The following is a 19,589-nucleotide window of genomic DNA, read 5'->3' on the forward strand; positions in this document are numbered from 1 at the left end:
TTTCTTCCTTTTCCACCGAAGCACAGCCCTCCAGACCTGCAGTTCCCAGACTGGCAGTGGCAGGAAGAGGTAAGGGGCAAGGGCTGTTCCAGGGAGCAACACAGTGCGGTTGAAATGTTAGTGCAAATCACTACCCTCTGAGACCACCAGCAGCTTCTTGTAAAACGCTTACCTTAACTTCCTGTCCCTCAGGGCATTGCCATGAAGTAACTTCAGACCCAAGCCAGAAGGGAGAGTTCCCTCTCTCCTTGCAAGGGAATGATCCACCAATGCAAGCAACAGCCATTTAAACCACCGACCTCCAGAGGAAGTCAGGTCTAGAGGGCTCAGTGGAGCACACCATATACAAGCCCCACTCCAAGTCTCCATGCCAGAGCCCAACTGCCAAGCTCCACATGGCACAGGACTCCCCACACTAAGGCAACCACATCCTCTACATTGCTTAGGCCAGGCAAGGCACAAGGCAGAGAAATAAGTCAACTCTACTCACAGTCTGGTGAGCTTCGGATTGCTCTGGAAAAGCAATTCTGGAAGGACTTGGAGCTTATTCTTGTTCAGACGCCTAAACAGGAAAGGAAGAAGGAAAGGATGTCAAGGAGACGTTAAATCAGATCAAATGCATTCACAGACACTGCTTCAATCAATCAATCAATCAATCAACAGGTATTAAGATACTCTCTAGATCTTTAAATATGGGATGCTCGACATGTGTAAGGCATATTCCATCTTGGCAAGGCATGCAGTCAAGTTGGGGATGTCAGGAAAAACACAGCAGTGCACTGGGAAGCCACTCCTCCAAAATGCTTCCAGGACAGACATCACTAATCAATTGCAAGCTTCTTTCCCCTGGGTCCCAGACAAGGCTTTTGAAACTCTCTCAATAATGAGTTCCAGGTACCTATTACCAAGTAATGGAACTGGACTATGAAATACACCCCTAAAAGAATAACTAAAATAGCAGGGGAAATATTCTAGATCATGAATGGTGGTGGTGGGAGCAGATAACAGTTGCTATAGCAACAGAGCAGAAGGCAAGACAGATCAGGACAGGCCGAGGACCCAATGCAATCCCTGCCATCCCGGCTCTCAAGACCACAGCAGGGCTGCGTTATGCCTTCCATGGATCCACAGCCTGTTTACCTTTGTTAGCTGTTGTCTCCATAAAAATGGTTTTAGTATTATAAACATTTAAAAATTTTGTGTATTTATTTGAAAGGCAAAGAGAGAGGGAAGAAGGGAGAGAGAGAGAGAACGAAAGGGAGAGAGAGAGGTCTTTCATCCACTGGTTTACTTCTCAACTGCCCACAGCAGCCAGGGTTGGTGCAGGTCAAAGTTAGGAGCCAGAAATTCAGTCCACATCTCCCATGTGGGTGGCAGGGGCCCATGTAATTGAAGCATCACCTGCTGCTTCCCAGGATGAGCATTGGCAGGAAACTGGATTGGAAGTAGAGCCAAGACTCAAACCCAGGCACTATAATTTAGGATGTGGGCATACCAAATGGAATTTTAATGCATCAAATGCCCTCCCTCAATATTGTACAAGTAGGTTGATATTAAAAATATATTGGCCGGCACCGTGGCTCAATAGGCTAATCCTCCACCTTGCGGCGCCGGCACACCGGGTTCTAGTCCCGGTCGGGGCGCCGGATTCTGTCCCGGTCGCTCCTCTTCCAGGCCAGCTCTCTGCTGTGGCCCGGGAGTGCAGTGGAGGATGGCCCAAGTGCTTGGGCCCTGCACCCGCATGGGAGACCAGGAGAAGCACCTGGCTCCTGGCTTTGGATCAACGTGGTGTGCTGGCCGCAGCGGCCATTAGAAAGTGAACCAATGGTAAAGGAAGACCTTTCTCTCTGTCTCTACCTCTCTTACTGTCCACTCTGCCTGTCAAAAAAACTTTTTAAAATATATATGTTAATATTATATGTTCATTTCAAACCAAAAATTCTTTTAATCCTTCTAGATACTAAATGAAAGTAAAAAGTAAACCTTTTCCTGGGCTTCTAACAGTATGGTTAGGACTCAGCAGTTTCCACAGTGCCTGAAGAAGTTGGCTCTGGCAGGGAATCGTGTCTGTGAAATACAGCCTGAGGCAAAACCCAGCCCAGCAGAGATGGTCCACCTTGGATGGCGGTCTACATGGCCAATCTGAGCTCTCCTGGGCATGATCAATGCTAAAGGTCACAGAAAAGTGGCCAACTGTCTTCCCAAGGGGCCTTGAGCTTGGTCCCCATCATATCTGCTCTCATGAGGATGCTGGGCCAAGAGGGAGACACTGTTCCACGCTGGCTTCATGCCCCTCGGCCCCAGCATCCACCCACAGCGTAAGCAGTGAAAAGGAATTCTCCCTTTTCACATGAACCCCTAAACCACTTGCTGTGGTTTCAATAAGATTTGGCTCCCCAACTCATCCAGTTATTTAAACCCCAAAGTCCTAAGTTAGTGTCACTAAAGAGGGTGAGGGCTTGATCCGATTATGGTGTCTGAGGGTGGGGTTTTGGAAAATGATTGAATTGGATTGGGTTGCTAGGGTAGAGTCTGAATCACAATGGTTTTCTAAGGAGAGACCACGTAGATATAGGACAGAAGTGCTTCCTGACTCTGTTTCCAAGCTCACCATGTGTTCCTCCCTCTGCACGTGTTCTACCACGCACCAGCCTCCTAAACCATGAACCAAAATGAACCTCCTTCCTTCAGACATAACTTGTGCTGGGTATTTGTTACAGTGACAAAAAGCTGATTAATACACAGTACATACTTCTCAGTCCCCAGAACTTTCTGGCCGTTTATACCTTGGATAATGTTTTTTTCTAGCTAGAATGAAATGATCAGCTGGCGCCGCGGCTCATTAGGCTAATCCTCCGCCTGTTGTGGCCAGGGAGTACAGTGGAGGATGGCCCAAGTGCTTGGGCCCTGCACCCCATGGGAGACCAGGAGAAGCACCTGGCTCCTGCCTTTGGATCAGTGCGGTGCGCCGGCCTCAGCGCGCCAGCCGTGTTAGCCATTGGAGGGTGAATCAATGGCAAAGGAAGACCTTTCTCTCTGTCTCTCTCTCACTGTCCACTCTGCCTGTCAAAATAAATAAATAAATAAATAATAAAAAATAAAGAATTAAATGATCATGTCTCATTACCTGGGATTACCCTATTATACCTATCTTAGAGCTAAGTAAACTATGGTAAACTTCTTCCCCAGTTCTGGCCCCTGAAAACATATATGCTCACACATAAAACACTCACCAGACATACAAGATTCCTAAGTGGAATTTTGTTGGTGTTTCTCCCACTAGGTCAATAGACAAAAAATAGAAAAATGTAGGATAAGATGGAAGCCCAAAAGGGCAGAGCCTCTGAAAGGGGAGCATTTAAGACCTTATTAATAGGGGCCGGCGCTGTGGCTCATTTGGTTAATCCTCTGCCTGCGGTGCCGGCATCCCATATGGGCGCCAGGTTCTAGTCCCAGTTGCTCCTCTTCCAGTCCAGCTCTCTGCTGTGGCCTGGGAAAACAGTAGAAGATGGCCCAATGCTTGGGCCCCTGCACCCACATGGGAGAACAGGAGGAAGCACCTGGCTCCTGGCTTCGGATCAGTACAGCTCGCCGGCCGTGGCAGCCATTTGGGGGGTGAACCAACGGAAGGAAGACCTTTCTCTCTGTCTCTCTCTCTCTCACTGTCTAACTCTGCCTATCCAAAAAAAAAAAAAAAAAAAAAAAAGATCTTATTAATAAGCCCTATTTCACAAAGGACACTCAGCCCTGTGGGGCCCATGCCACGTGTGGGTTGCTGTGGTTGGGGATGCTGTCCAGGCAACTCCTAACTACAAGGAGGCCAAGGAGCAGAACGACTGGGAAATTGGACAAGATAGGCTCTCATTCCCTGCCTGCCTCTACAGTGGCCTGACTCCAGTGGTTTTTAAATTGAGGTTAAAAAACACACACGATTTACCATCTCAACAAATTTTTAAGCATTTTATTGAAATACGGTCTACATACCAGGAAATGCATGCAAGTGTACAGATAAATGACTTTTGTTGGTCATCTCATCACACTCATCTTAACAATTTTTAAGTGTGATGATTCAGTAGTGTGAAGTATATAACTTCACCTTGTTGCACAACTAATCTCCAGAAATGTTCTAAGCTTGCAAAAATGAAACTCTACACTGAACAACAGCTCTCCTTTTCCCCCCTCTCCCTGTCCCTGGCATTCACCCTGCACCCTATGTCTGTACCAATTTGACCAGCAGGCTAGGAGATTGAGCACATCCACAAAGCTGCACTGTTAAGAAGAGAAAGCAGGAAGATTTGAGCCCATCAGTCTGAGCCCAGAGCCTTGGACGCCATGTGACTTGAAGCCTTTCCATACATGAAAGCTCCCTTCCCCTTCCCTTTTCTTCTCTTCATTCCAGGCTGTCACTGCCTCCACCCCAGCCCAGACAATGACCCACCCTGGAACAGGGCCCTCCCTGCAAAGGGCTCTCATGGAGGTCCCCAGGCAAGAACTGGATCTATGTGGGTCTGTCGGGATCCACCCTCTATTGTCACAGCTGTACAAAGCCTGGTAAGAGTTGCATTCAGACAACCAACACTCCAGTCTAGGCAAAAATCCTAAGATCCGACCCACCACTGCCTGCAGTGGGTAGGGTATTTAGTGTAGTAAAAGCCCTAAACCGGAGTTGAAGCTAAAAATAAAACCAGCTTGGCTCTGAGGCTCCCGGAAGGGAAGGAATCATTTTCAGTTCTTTGCCAGTATTTGTGGCTGGACAAAAATAAAAATGCAACCAAATTTAGCCAAATGTGCACTGCCTGGTGCTTCATAAACTCTGAATAAGGATTCTGGGGTGGCAGGGCTGGGCTCTGCTGCCGAAAGCCTTGGGGCCTTTCCACTTCAGCTTGGGCTGTTTGCATGCTGGTTCTCTATATTGGAAGGAGCTCGATGCTTATTCACATTTACTTAGTTAATAGATCAGCTGAAAGGTCTTTGAAAAGCCACCAAAGACACTGAATTGCATAAAGTACATTTCCTACAGGGCTGCTACGAATGCAGATAATGAACAGAATGAAATGTTCAGTTCTGATGGAGAAACAGGTAAGTGCCTGACTGCAGACGGTGCTACTGGTTGGGGTGTGCTCGTGCCGTCTGCTGCTTCTGTTACTCTGGGACCAGAGATGGAAACCTCTGACTGCAGTTCAAACCACAAGTAAACCCACGATTCGATTCCTGGGTCACATGCAAAGGAGGACAGATCTGGGGTTGCTAAATGGAATATGGGCCAGGTCAATGACAGGATATAGTCCACACTGATGTCCCTTATCCCTTGAAGATCACAGTTCCTTCTCAGCCTTCCTGCTGCAATAATCAGGAGAAGCAAGGTCAAACCCCCACTGGCTGCTGAGTTACAAGGTCATAACGTTTTCCAGACTAAACTGTGAAACTCCAAGTAACAGAGCCCTGTGTTTGTGGAACCATTGAAGGCCTTCCTGGATGTACCTGGTATGAGATATAATTGTGGACTCCATCCATTCAAGCGCCTATACATTCAATTACTTATTTATCCAATCATCTGGCCACCATTTACCCATCCATTCATCCATGCATCTGTCCATCTATTCTTCCATCTTTCCAGGCTTTTTCCAGTACAAATATACATAGGCAAATAAGATTCAATTCTTTTCTTTAAAAATGCTGTAACCTTGGAAGAGATAGTCATGAAAGCAAAAAAGTGCCCCATCACCTTATAAACCAATGTGTTGTGGGAGTACCGAAGAGAGGCAGCTAACCCAATCCCAGCTAAGGGAAGGCTTCTCAAAGAGGGAGGTTTTGAGTTTACCCTTGTCAGACAAGTGCAACACTCAGGAAACATGGACTCAGCCTTCCAGAGCTAGAGGTCAGGATGTGCACCTAACTGGAGGGCTAGGAGAACCAGGACCATTTGGGAGTGGGGCCTAGCCAGGGTTGCATGGCTGGAGCCTGCAGGTGATTTGAGAACACTCAATATCACAGTGTACAGGAATTTAGAGTTCATATCATGAGCAGTCTTGTGGGGTCATGACAAAGGATTTGAACCTGTTTTTTTATAGACAATAAAAACAAGGCATTGAAAGGTGTTGCACAAGAGAAAGATTAGCAAATGGTTTGAATTTTTGAAGATTCTCCTCAGTAGCAGTAAACCTAGTTTTGAGGAGGGTATAGTTGGGGGCAAGGAGACCAGAAAAGAGTAAAGAGCTCCTGAGTACTGAGTATGAGGACCTGGTTAAGAATGCGAGCAGCGTCAGAGTGTAGGAGATGACATGAAGTATAATCAGCAGGGGATGGTGATGGGATCTGAGGGATGAGGGAGCTACCAGAGGTATAAAAGTGTCCTCTCCCTTGCTTCCTGGTCCCAAGCCTGGGTAACCAATCAGCTGAAACCATCAATCACTAAAGAAATGTATAGGGAAGGGAAGGACACCACACAGAAGGCAGTGCGTTTAGATTAAGGATTTCTCTACCACTGATGTCCCCCAAATGTGTTTTGACAACTAATAGCTGCAGCCAGTAATAATGTCAATAATACTAAAATCATGAGTCAAGCACTATACCAAGAACTTTACAGGCACTACCTCATGGAATTTCCAAAGAAATACTAGGAGACCAGTACCTGTGCTGTCCTAGTAATAAGCAAAAGGAGGTCTAACAGGATTAAGGTAGTTGCTCAAAGTTGACCAATGTCACAGCAGTGGGATTTGAACTCAGGCACCTGAAGCTAAGCCTGTGCTCTAACTACCATGTACAATGATGACAGGTCACTGAGCCCTTCCATATGAACTGTCTTGATTTATCACCCAACAAGTGAGTCTCATCCTCTTAGGTTCCAAAGGTCAATGAGGGTGGGAATTCGTCTGACACATACTTTGTGTTCCAACAGCAGCCTGTACAGTGCCAGGCACACAAGGGGCCTTAAGAAGGGAGTCTTAATTTCAGTGAATGAACTAAAAGGCAGGCATGGCCAGTTAGGGGATCCTGAGGAATTAGTAGACTTCCCGGGCTAAGTGCAGAGAGCCATCCTAGGTGAAGGTGAACGGGAGCCTCAGAGGGCCTGTCTGCACGCTATAGAAGCTTCTCGAACACTCAGCCACCACACTGACCAGCTAGGCAAGCAGGGGGTGGAGCTCACTGCTTCCCCTTGCAGGTGAAGGACAGCAGTGAGGGGCTTCAAGGGCCCCAGAATGGCCCACAGCACGGCAAGCCCTTCCTGTTCTCCGGGAGGTGTGGGATGTCCAGCTGCAGCTAGGGCCCAAGGGAGGCCGACAGTCCAAGTGTGCTAACCCCGAAAGGTCACTGGGACTGATTGCTTTAGTAATGAACTCAATTGGTTCCCCTTCCCCAGGCAGTTTCTTAGGCAGGCTGGATTCCTTCTCCGTCTGCTACTGGTGCTCTCAGAAACCGCCATGTGTCTAAGCAACAAGAGCTACAGTGGCTCTGTTATTCAGAGCAGAAGCACCATGCTGCTCCTCATGGAAGATGGGGAGGCACAAGGATTCCCAGAGAGCTCTGCTTTCAGGCCAGGAAGCCCAAGGAATGACAGAAAATTTCAGGACAAGGGCAGGACAAGGGCAGAACCAAACTGCACAGGCCTCAAAGCTCTGTTCAGAAGTGACACTGTCCCCCAGTGAGGATACAAATACATTAGAGCCAGAAAACTTGAACCTGGGGCCATGCAAAGAGCTAGAGAGTCCCGATTTGGGGCTGTTTTCACCAACTGTTCACTGAAACACTCGGGGGCCTCACATCAGCTGGCTCGGCCACCTGTCAACCCCAGCAAACTCAGACTTTTTTCCTGCTGTGCAAATTTTCATAATGCACACTGGTTGTCCTGTGTTTAGTTCAGTAGGGAACCTGATTTGTGGTGGTGCTCGGTTTGCACCACTCCTGATCGGGTAGGGCCCCCATGTGTGTGGCGAGAAAGCCTAGTGGCCTGCAGTCTCAATAGAGTGGTCACTTCAGTTGAGGGAATGCTGGTGTCTGGCTTTGTGGCTCTCTTTGCAGAGTGAGGGATTTACAGTTTTACTGAGCTATGCCAGGGCTTCCTTTGTATCGCACTAAGGAAGCAACCCAGAATTTGGTGTGATGGTTGAGAAAAAGCCAACCTGAGCTTTGCCCTCCATGCGACTCAGCATTTGCTCAATGACATTTAGGTTGGCTGCTGCCAGATTTGAAAATCAGTTATTTTTAGTTTGCAACTTTCAAAGGTCCTAATAGCAATTAAAAGCCTCTATCTTTGACATTTCTGTAGGAAAACTAACTTTGTTGTCAAAAACTAAAATCCTTGCCTCTGAGTAGTTTTTTTTTTTCCTCATTGAAGTTGTTTACGAGAACTCTTCTTAAAAATAACTTAGAGATTATTTTAGGAACACAGTTATTATGTAATAGCAAACTACATACCTCACAGGATACCTGAGAGGGCTGAGTGGTTTCACATCTGCAAAGGGCTTTGCAGTGTTTCTCCAGGGCTCAATAAATGATAGTGGCTACAGCTACTGTTATTATCATTATCATCATCCCCACATATCCTAAAAGTGCAGAAATACAGGAGATTGATTTTTCCTGCACATATGATTGCATCGGTCAGCAAGGCAGTAACAAATGAACTCCAAGGTCTCACTGGGCTAACACAACAAACGTGTGCTTCATACTCACAAAAAGGGCTTGTTCCACCTTGGGTGATGCTGCAGAGAACACGTGGCAGCCACGGGAGGGAGGAAGGACACCAGCTATGACAAGAGAGAGCGGGGAAGGACACCAGCTCTCACCTCCTTGACCCAGCACTGACTCAGGTCACTTCTGTTCCCAGACTATTAGCCACAACTAGTCACGTGGCACAAATTTAATTGCAAAGCAAGCTGGGAAATCTACAGGAACACTTGGATACTTGGTGAGGACTCTCCTAATAACCCACATGCCTTAAACATCAAAACAGTAAGAATCCTCTTTGGCTTTGTCCTTCAGTCCTTCCTTACATATGTTGACATAGGACATATGCCACGGGCTAAGGGCAGTGAAAGGTGTTTTATATGCCGTACTCACTTCACTCTTAAAGGGAATATGGAAGTAGACATTGTAACGATCTTCATTTTAGATAAGGAAACTGAGGCACAGAGGTTTTTTTTAAAAAACTTATCCCAAATCACCAACCTGACAAATAAGTCTAAGTCTTTTTATAAAATGTTTTATTAATATAAAAAGAACAGATTTTATGCCTTTCATTGGTACAGTTCCAAGAAGACAACTACATGTCCCTCACTCCCCTGCTCCCCCTCCTCTCTCTCCATCAGTTCTTGCAAAGCCGTAATTTTAATCCACTCTATATCCACAGGCTTAATATGCAATTAATCATAATATTCAAAAAGTAAAAAGTAGGAAGACCACAGTTCCACAGGATTATAAACAAGAGCTAAAAACAACAATCATATCCCAAAATGACCCATTTCATTCCTATACATTTTTGGTATTTCTGTATTAACGGGAACATCTGTCGTTTAGAGGCTGACTTATTTCACTAAGCATAATGGTTTCCAGTGGTACAGAAGTCTCTTGGGCACCAAAACCTGCGATCTGAACCTCTTCTGCCATTCTGATTCCTCAACTCTTTGGTGCTTGGTTAACCAGGAGGTTGCCCAAAATCCCAGTGAGGAGACCAATAACAAGAAAGCATTTGCCCATATTATAGATGGAGAAACTGAGTCAAGGCAGACCAGGAAGCGGACTTTGTGCTCCCTCGGCCTTACTGTCCAAGGCCTAGTGCTGGCCTTACAAACAAGGCTCTGAGGAGCTCAGGAAATCATTGCTACCAGGACAGGTCAGAAATCTCTGGCCATTTCCCGAGAGCCTCTGTCCTTGTTTCTCTCTCAGACCCAAAAGTCCATCCAGTCAAAAGTTTTCTGACTGTGTCCTCAGCCCCTGCCAGCCCTTAAAGGTGCCTTGAAATGCCCTATGTAGGTGCCCTATATATGCCATTCTAGAAAATTTCTGGTACTTTCCCAGGATCTCCCCTTACTGAGATCCAACTCAGGACCCCAGCAGGAAAAGAAAACAAGCAGAAAGACCCCCAAACACCCCCCTTTGAACTTTCTTGCCCTTCACATTGGACCAATTTTCCTCCAATTACACGGTTATTAAGGAAGTGCAGAGCCCCCCTATGGCCTAATCCTGCCTTGCCTCTGACCCCTGCCCCAGTGGCTGCCATATGCCCCTAATATCCCTGCATCCAGAAGACCTTGATTTCAGCAGAAGAGGAGGGGAGGTGGGGAACAATCCTGTCTAGACAGCTGCACTGCAGAACTCCTGGCAATGCAGACACTGAACCAAAGGGTAGCAAAGGTCCCTAGGTCCCAGGGTGGCGACCTTTCTAGTCTAAGTCATTTTTGGTGGAATAATGCAGGGAACCCCAGAGGCCATAGCCAACAAACGGCTTTACCTAGGACTAGAGTCAAGAGCATGAGTCTCTGGGCATTCCCCAGAGGAGTGTGCATGCAATCACATCGGTACTCAAGGACTCGGGCTCTAGGGAATCAGAAGGGTAGAAGAAAGCACATGCGTATGCACACATACATTCACATACAAACACACACTGCAGAAACAAGTGACAAACAACTTAACTGAGTCATGTTTGTCCTCGGAGCCAGCCAAATCTACTCAGGCAGTAAGATCACCTGTGAGGACCAAAGCGCAGAGTCCCACAGTGACCTCTGCACCCTACACCTCACAGTGGGGCAGCACACAAGGCAGCTCTCCAGACTCAAGAATCGCGCCCGAAATCCTTCTGAGAGGCCCTGGTCTTGCTACTTTCCCTGCCTCCATGTCTCTAAACATGCACTTTCCTTCTCTACCCTGCTACCCAGAGTGAGAGCTGCAGATGGGTTAAGAAATAGTCCCATTCTGGAAATAACTTGAAGGTGGCACAAACAAGATATACTAATGGATTGGTGGTGAGGAATGAGAGAAGGAAAAGTCAAGGTAGATGCTGAGGCTTAGGCCAGTGCATTGAAAATGCTGGAGGATGGAACAGGGTTAGGGGAGGCAGGGAACAGAGTATACATACTATATATGATACTAAATATGATAAATATATATCCTATGGATTTTATTTATATGGTGCTTATATATCCAATTGTCTATTGTCTGTTTATCTACACTTGGAGGTTTTACAATTTTATATATAATAATATATAATATATACTAGACATACCAGATATGATATATACTATACTATATATACATTATATATTATTATAGTACATAGAGTATATGTTATATCTAAAATTACATTATGTAATCTCCAAGTAGAGGTAAACAGACAATAGACAATTAGATAGATAAATCAAGAACAAGATTAAGATAGAGATGAAGATGGCACAACGATGTGGTCACCATGGGTGATGGAGACAAGGGAGGCAAGCAGAGTAAGGAGTGGGTCCTGGGCTCAACCACCCATTAGACACTGGACAGAGGAGAAGAGAACCACCAGTATGGTGGGAGGAAAAGGAAGAGGAAGTGGAGCTCTGGAGACCAAGGGAAGAAAGGCTTCCAAGGAATGAGGGGAAACAGGAGGAGGAAGGAGAGGATGCCTCAGCACTGCTGAGAGGTGGAGACAGGTGAGGATGGAGGCCAGAGCTCGCTGTTGACCCTGGAAAGAACAGCCTGGTCCCGAGACAGGCCTGAACAATTAATTGGAGGAGTTCAAAAAGCAGCAGCAAGAGAAAACAAGGAAAACCAATTACTTTAAGATGTTTTGCTGTAAAGGGGACAAAACAGGGATGATAGGGAGGAGGGGATATGAGGTCAAGGCAGTTTGTTGCTTTCATTTTTTTGAAAGTGAGATTTGCTTAGACTCATATGCTAAAGAGAAGGCTCTAAAAAACAGAGTCCATGGGTGCTGCGGGGAATGACAGGAAAATTCTTAGAGTGCTGCTCCTGCACAGACAACAGGGGGTTCCAGGGTAAAGGCCTGGCGATGGCCTTTGACAGGGCCACAGACAGGTCAGCTTTGCAACAGCAGGGAAGGCATAGAGGTCAGGGGACAGTGTAGCCCAGGTGTGGCGGCGAGAGACTGTGGAGGCCTCTCAGCTCCTTCTATTTTCTCACTGCAAAGGGAAGCCAGCTGGTGACTGGAGAGCGGGGAGGAAGTGTTTGATGACTGAGAAGAGCAGGTGAGAAGCAGCTTTCTCAGATGTGCAGGAAGGTTGCTGGGCAGCAAGTGCCCACTAGACGAGGGTGATCCTAAGTTGTGAGATTGGCCCACTCGGGCAGGTGTGTTTCCTCAGCCACATTCAAGTTCTCTTGTATTATCCACAGGCTGGTCCCAACAATACAAGATTGAAATCCATGAGGATTTTTTTTTCTCTCCCTTAAAATCCCCAGAACAATGTTCTTAATAGGATGGCATGAGCTCGGCCCTCCTGAGTGTCTCTGTCCTCTCTGGGTTATTCTAGACCCTTCAGCTGGATTTCCAACCCCTTCGACCCACAGGTAGGAAACTGACAGATGCAAATTGAAAGAGAAATACTCTGGGTAGCGGCTGTCACAGAGGGCAGGTGCGACTCAGCACAAATTTCCTGGAAGTGTAGTGTTCAAAATGATCCTGTTTGAACACACTGGCCTTTTCTTCTGTTCTGAGTAAGTTCAAAGTGAGAAGAGAAAAAAAAAGTCCTGACGGCAAAACATTCAGGCATTCCGAACTTGTGAATGACAAATTTCTTGTTCATTTTTGTTCTACCCACTTGCACTCTGCAAGATCTGTTAATGATGATGAGCTTCTCTGTGTTTATCTAGGCATTTAGATATAAATCTACATATCTAGTAACAAAAAAAAAGATCTTCTAAGCCTTCTCAGGCATGAGCCCAAAGAATGTAGAGTAATTATCTGTGACCAATTCTCATCTATATCTAATTAGAATTTTACTTTCTCATAACATTTCCTTCCTGGTTCAGGCCCAAGATTTTTTTCTTATTGTTTTTTTCCCTAGAAAAGAAAAATACCTGGATATTATTAGAATTATAGAATGGAAGGGGAACAGGCTGAAAGGGGAAAAGGGGTGCTTTTCAGATTATAATATTGCTTTGATCTGATTGAACCCTTCTTAGCTTATTCCGTCTACTTGAGTGCTTTTCCAGCACGTGGAGGATTTCGCAACCCTCCAGCTATTGCATTTGAACCGAACTCTGCAGAACAGTTTAAGAGCCCCCTGCTCACTTCACTTACTCCCACCTCAGGCAAGCAGTTCCCCATCCCAACCACAACTTCAAGATCCCATCCAAACTTGTTGGCGTCTCAAACTGAATCCCAGATGTTCACTTAGTGAGAAATAAATGAATGGCCCAAGCTGTGGACTGAACCAGTGAGCCTCACAAATAGATTCCAGGTGTGTTGGCCTCTGGACCACTATCTCTCTCCCTCTCTACTGTGCATGAGTGCACACACGCACACACACACACAACCAGTTCCATCCCAAAAAGAATCAGACATCATCTCCAGAAGTACAGCTGGTGGAGGGTGGACAGGGCTAGTTACCTAACACGAATAAAATATTTTCAATGCTGAATCAAGACCAGCAGCTTTAAACATACACTCCTAAATCACAACTTGTTTGGTGTTCAGAACTGGATCAGGCCGGAAGAGTTTAGAAATGCTCATCTATCTAATCTGGCACTATTTTTCATTGTCAACTTTAGATATCTCCTGTGTTTTCTCTGTGCTATGGTCTGCATGGTTGTGTTTGCTGAAAAATCATATATTGAGATTCTAACCTCCAAGCTGATAGCGTTAGCAGGAAGGGCCTTTGGGAAGTGATTAGTTCCCAAGGATGGATTCTTCATGACGGGCTTGGCGCCTTCTTAAGGAGACCCTGGAGAGCTGCCTTGTCCCATCTACAATGTGAGGACATGGCTGGACAGCACGTCAGATGGTGGGCCCTCACCAGACACAAATCTGCTAGTGCCTTGGTCTTGGGCCTCTAGCGTCCAGAAATATGAGCAATGAATTTCTGTCATCTTTTAGCCACTCAGTCTATGATATTTTGCTGTAGCACCCCAGATGGACAAAGATAACTATGTTAACTCTTTTTATTATAAATTTAATAAGCACTTACTGTTTGTCTACAATGTAGGACAAAAAAAAAAAAGGCAGAAGGCAAGATTTGCCCTCAGATTACTTACAGACATGTTGAAACAGCAAAACTCACCTCACTTAACTATAACTGAAGAAATTCAATGTTTACCAAGTGCTCACTCTGTCATGCCCTGACAACAAAATCCAACATGGCCCTCCTTAAGGAACTGAGAATCCTATAGGGGAGAAAGATGAGTTCATCGATAGCCACAGGAATATGTGATGTGTGCTAAGAAAGAGGGGAAACAGAAAGCTGAGGGAGAAGCTTGTATGGCTTCCTGGAGGAGGCAATATTAGATTTGCACCTTGAAAGAAAAGAAGAAATGAGCCAGGGAATGGAAAACAGAGGAGGGGCAGAAAGAACACACGGTCAAAGGCACTGAGGTGGAGCACTACAGAAATGACCTCTACTTTACTACACTGAGTGGAGGCTGGAAAATGCTCAGGGGGTAGATGGCGAGAAGCCCGGCAGGTGCAGGCTATGTGAAACATCAAGTATTTGTGAACCAGACTGGTAAGATCAACAGCAGTGAAATCATCACAAGCCGGAAGGTCAGGCAATGGGCATGGACTCTAAGCAAAGCAGGATGGTACAGCTGACTAGGGCCCCGGGGTCTCATGGAGGAGGTAGGTCTTGAAGGATGTGCAAAGAGAAAGGGTAGGGTCTTCCAGGCTCAGTGGGTAGTGTGAGCAAAACTATGGGAAAATGATTTTCAATGACAGTGCAAAGACAGAGAGTCCCAGCATGATCCAGGCACTGGCTACGTGCAGAATGAGAGGGATGACCAGACTGGTAGGACGAAGGCCCCATCCAGTGGGTGCCAAGATGTGGTCATCACACTTCTCAAGATATCAGAGGACGAAGAAATGTACATGCATCTTTATTTGAATCGTAATTTTTAAGTTCTTACAAAAATGTATAACTCACTCATGGTCACTATTACTTAAGGAGAGGCTAAGGAAAAATAAAGTTGACTTAGAGTCAAATTAAAGAAAATAATAAACAGCAATAGTACAGGGATCTCAGTGATTGACATAAAAAAAAAAAACATAAAAAGAGTGTAGAAGTCACTGGAATTTGAGAAACACTGTACTAAACAATGGTCATGGAAACTTCCTGAACAGGTCTGGAATGAAGCAGGCTAGTAGGAATAGTGGCTTGCAGGATGAGCTGGGGGCAGGGAGGGATACAAGAGCCAATGGGAGCAAACCTGAAGGAGACCACTTCATGAGTCAGATAAGAGTCTGGTCACTCCCCCTTCTTAGAAAGCCACCAGGATTCAGTCATGGGAACGCTACCCTAATGAACTTGTCTAAGCCTGTCACCTGCCCAAAGCTCTACCTCTAAATGCTAGAGTCAGATTAAGTTTCTACCCCCTTAATATCTCACAGTGGGGACCTTTGGGTCCAGCATGAGCTGTCCAGGCAGTGGGGCACAGCATCTTCAAGCTGTGGCTCTGCTCAATTCCCCTCTTTCCAGGAACTCTGCCTCCATCCTCCCATTAAAATGGTGGCTCCAACCCTACAAACTGTGACCTAGTGCCCTGCTTTATATATATTTAGAGCAGTTGTCTAGCCATATATTTTACTATGTTATTTGGTTTACTGTTTTCTCCCACCATAAATTCCATGTAGGCAAGGATTTGTGCAATTCTGACTATATCTTCAGCACCAAAAATAGGGCCTGATTCATGGCATAATAAATATCTGTCAAGTAACAGAATCAAGGTTGCTTCAAGTGTCCTATCTTGTGACAATGGGCATAACAGTGATGTCTCTGACAGACTCAGGAGCTTGGGGAAAAACACAGGTGTGGGCTGAAGGCAGGGACGCCAAGTGATGGGAGTATAGAGGCCATCATACACTTGGCAGTAAGAGCACAGCCAAGAGCACTGGGAGACTCTGTCATTCACTACCCAGGGCAACTGACACAACTCACCATGTGTCGGTATGCTCACCTGTTACATGGAATAGAGACCGAGCACCCCTAATCCAAAAACCCCAATATCCAAAATGCTCCCAAATTGGCAGTTTTTGAGCACTGACATGATCCCTCAAGTAGAAAATTCCATGTGACCTCATATAGATCACGGTCACAATGCAGGTACAGTAAAAATATTGCATAAAATTACCTTCCAGCTATGTGTATAGGGTGTATGTGAAACATAAATGAACTCTGTTTGGACTGGAGTTCCATTTCCAAGATGCAAGTATTCCAAAATCTGAGAAATATCCAAAATCTGAAATACTTCTGGCACCAAGCATTTCAGATAAGGGATACTCAGACTGTATTACAAACACTTCCCTCCTAAGGAAACCATGAAGACTCACTGAGATAACACGGATAGCCTAGAACCCTGCCTCATAGAAAGCAAGTGCTCAGTACCTGGCACCAAGCATGAGAACAACCTCCACTTCATAGAGTGCTTGCGGGGAAGAAGACGGCACAAGCAGTTTGCTACCAGGGCAAGGCGGCAGGAGGCAGATGCTCAGTGCTGCTCCCGGGGAGAAGAGGATGAGAAGCAGTGCCTGTGAAAGGCTCCCATGAGGGCCTTTAGGGGATATGGAGGTGCAGAAAGAGAAAAGCAGCAGAGGGAAATCCAGGAAGCCCCAGTGAGCAGGTGGGACCAACCAAGGCTTGTCTGGGAGACTGAGAGGAGGGCAGCATGGCTGGAGGAGCCCTCCAGAGGGTCCCAGTCCAGCCTAACAGAGAAGTGGGGCAAATCTGTGTATGGGAGGTGGGGCTCGAGGGGGAGGCATGGTGTAAGCAGACAGAGCCCTTTAACACCAGTCTCATGAGGCTGGGTTCACTGCCTTCAAGCAGCAGCATAAATGGTGAGTACGGCTCTGAAAAGAAACCAACTTGCCATCCCGGGCTTGTCTTATAAGCCTTCTCACCAGGACATGGTCATCACCCCCTGCCTCAAATGTCCTCTTGACCTTGTGGTCCCCATCCCAGGGAATGGCTCCTCCTCCAGGCTCTGTCCCCTGCACAGGGGCCTGCCCACGTGCCATCAGTCGCTGTGTGCTGGGGCTCTGCCTCTTCCCATGCCTCCAGAAACTTCCTTTCTCCTAATTCCACTGCTGATCCCCAGTTCAGGCTGCCGCAGTCTCCCTTCTCCCTCTTGTTACTGAAATGGGCTCCCCTGGCCGGCTGGCCTCCGTCTCCGCTCCTTACCCTCACACTCAGTGCCTGCTCCCTCCCTCTGCAATACTTTTCCTTTCTCCTCACTTCATTAATTCCTATTCTGCCTCCACCTCTCAGCTCAGAGGGCACCTCTTCCAAGAAGGCTGCCGGAACCTCCTCTTTACTCCCAGAGTCCTCTGCCATTATTTTCCTATTTACTGCACTTTGCTATTTATCTCTTTCATCAGACAGGAAGTACAAGGTGGCAAACATTTTCTGCAATGGCTTTAGCAGGTCTTATGCCATCTTTCACAATGACTCTCTTCTGCTGATGTAGTACAAGCAAAGTCACAAACAATACATAAATGAGTGGGCATGGCTGAGTTCTAATAAAACTTTATTTATAAAAATAATGCAGCAGGCCAGATTTGGGCCCACAGGCTACAGTTTGTCCACCACTGCTCTAGTTCACCCCTGCCTTCCTGGGCCCAGAAGAATGTTTTACATATCAAAGGGGCTCAAAAAGATTTCTTTAATCAAAAAGGGAAGACTCAATGAATATATGAATAAGTGGATGGTACATTCCAAAGACTAAGCTAACCTTGTTTGAGAAACATCTTTCCTGGAATCAAATCCCTATTTTAGGAACTGTGTCTTTTCTGGTTCCCTTCACGTCTAAAGCTGTGCTCAAGAATAACAATAACAATGATATTAATAATACATATTGCAGAATGCTGTCTAAAACACATTACCAGGAGTAAGCCATCATAGCCCAAATTATTCTAGGAGCTATGAACTATTATTACCCCCATTTACATAACAGGAAATCTCAGAGGGGTTTCTCAGTGATAGGGCTATGCCTTGCCCTAGGAACCCTAGCGTGGTGCCTGGGATCCAGCCCCTTTGCTGGGCGTATTCATGGTTGGACTCCATCCATGCCTCTCTGGACTTCTCAGCCCATGTGCCAGGCCAGCCTGCCTGCGGGTTGCTTTCTGCTCAGGGCCCTGCAAGCCCTTGGAGCGCCATTCAATCACTGGTTCCTTGTCCTATTTCTTCTACCCTACCCCCACCCCTGCCAAGGAAGTTCTAATGCCAGCATGACACATTTCAGAGGCTAGTGCACAATGGATTGTATCTAGAACTGGCAAAGTGTGAGAAAAATCCGGGAGATGAGAAATGCTGTGCTAGAAGCAGTAGCAAGCTCAGTGGTCTTCCTGCAGAGATTCAGCCAATTACGGAAAACACTTCCTTTGGCTGAAAAGCTCACCATGGACTGAGGCTTGGGGAAGAACAGGCTGTAACGTTAAACCCCAAAGGGCTGCGCTTTGCTGGGGGCCCTGATTTCATCTGCAATTCTTCGATGGTTATCTGAGGCCCGCTCCCACTGAGGATGCACGGGCTCCCAACCAAAGCACATCCCTGGTTGGGAAGCTGGAGGCAGCACTTTCAGCCTGAATTTGTCTCTTTCCCTTTTCCCTGACATGAGTCTTCGTGTTCTCACCCTGAACTCAGCAGTCCACCGGGCTCACGGCTCTGGTTTGAGTCTGACTTATGAGCTGCTTGGAAGCGCTAGGCTGCGGATGCGTGGCATGGATGGTAATTGCTCATTAGCCATCTGTGCACGCTGTGCTCCGTTAAAAGATGAGAGCAAGAATGTGAGCCGCTGTTACCTGGGAGTCCAGCTACCGACACACGTGGAAACCATCCGGAGAGACCTCAGGTTCAATCCGCAGCTTGGCCACATATTTATTTCTCACTAAAACAACATCTGGCTTTCATTTTTTGGTGACAACTCGTTTGGACAAGACCTTGAGTAGGTTAAAAAAAATTAGACTTTCTAGCCTTCTGTCAGCCTTGGGGGACTCCACTTTGTTTCAGCTCTTTTGTGAGCTAAGGGTGTGAATGAGAAACCGGAGTAGGGAACCACAAGCTGGGTGTAAACAAGGAGTTATTTGTTTCTTCTTATTAAAAGACAAGGAGTCTCTGAGGAGTTCACACACTCCCCACTTGTAAGCAGGGCAGAGTGCCTGGAGAGAATATAGAGCAAGGTATGTGCAGCTCCCAAGAGCTCACAGCATAAGTACTTGGCAATCCTAGGGCTCGGCTTAGTGGCTGAAGGATTGGGACCCAAGTGTGGGAAGACTGGAATGGGTAACAGGTTTGAATCCTGCAGTGATCCTGGGGACCACGACACCATTGCTGCAAACACACTGCTAGCTATCCTGGCTGCCACAGCCTGGGGTGCTTAGGGCCCCCCCACAACAAATTCCATAAAGTCAAGGGGGCAATTATGTCTTTGGTTCTGTACTGCATCCTCAAGACCAG

The 19,589-nt window shown here is 46.5% G+C and overlaps 1 protein-coding gene across 1 annotated transcript in view; it reads right to left on the minus strand.

The window, feature by feature from the left end:
• SLIT3 (slit guidance ligand 3) overlaps nt 1–19,589 on the minus strand; it is a 642,229-nt gene that overhangs the window by 526,629 nt on the left and 96,011 nt on the right. Inside the window, exon 4 of the mRNA XM_002710368.5 lies at nt 491–562. Coding sequence (XP_002710414.3) covers nt 491–562 — 72 coding nt within the window. The remainder of the gene's footprint in view (nt 1–490; nt 563–19,589) is intronic.

The sequence above is a fragment of the Oryctolagus cuniculus genome, chromosome 6 (genome assembly GCF_964237555.1).
Source record: "Oryctolagus cuniculus chromosome 6, mOryCun1.1, whole genome shotgun sequence".
In the NCBI taxonomy this organism is placed as follows: Eukaryota; Metazoa; Chordata; class Mammalia; order Lagomorpha; family Leporidae; genus Oryctolagus; species Oryctolagus cuniculus.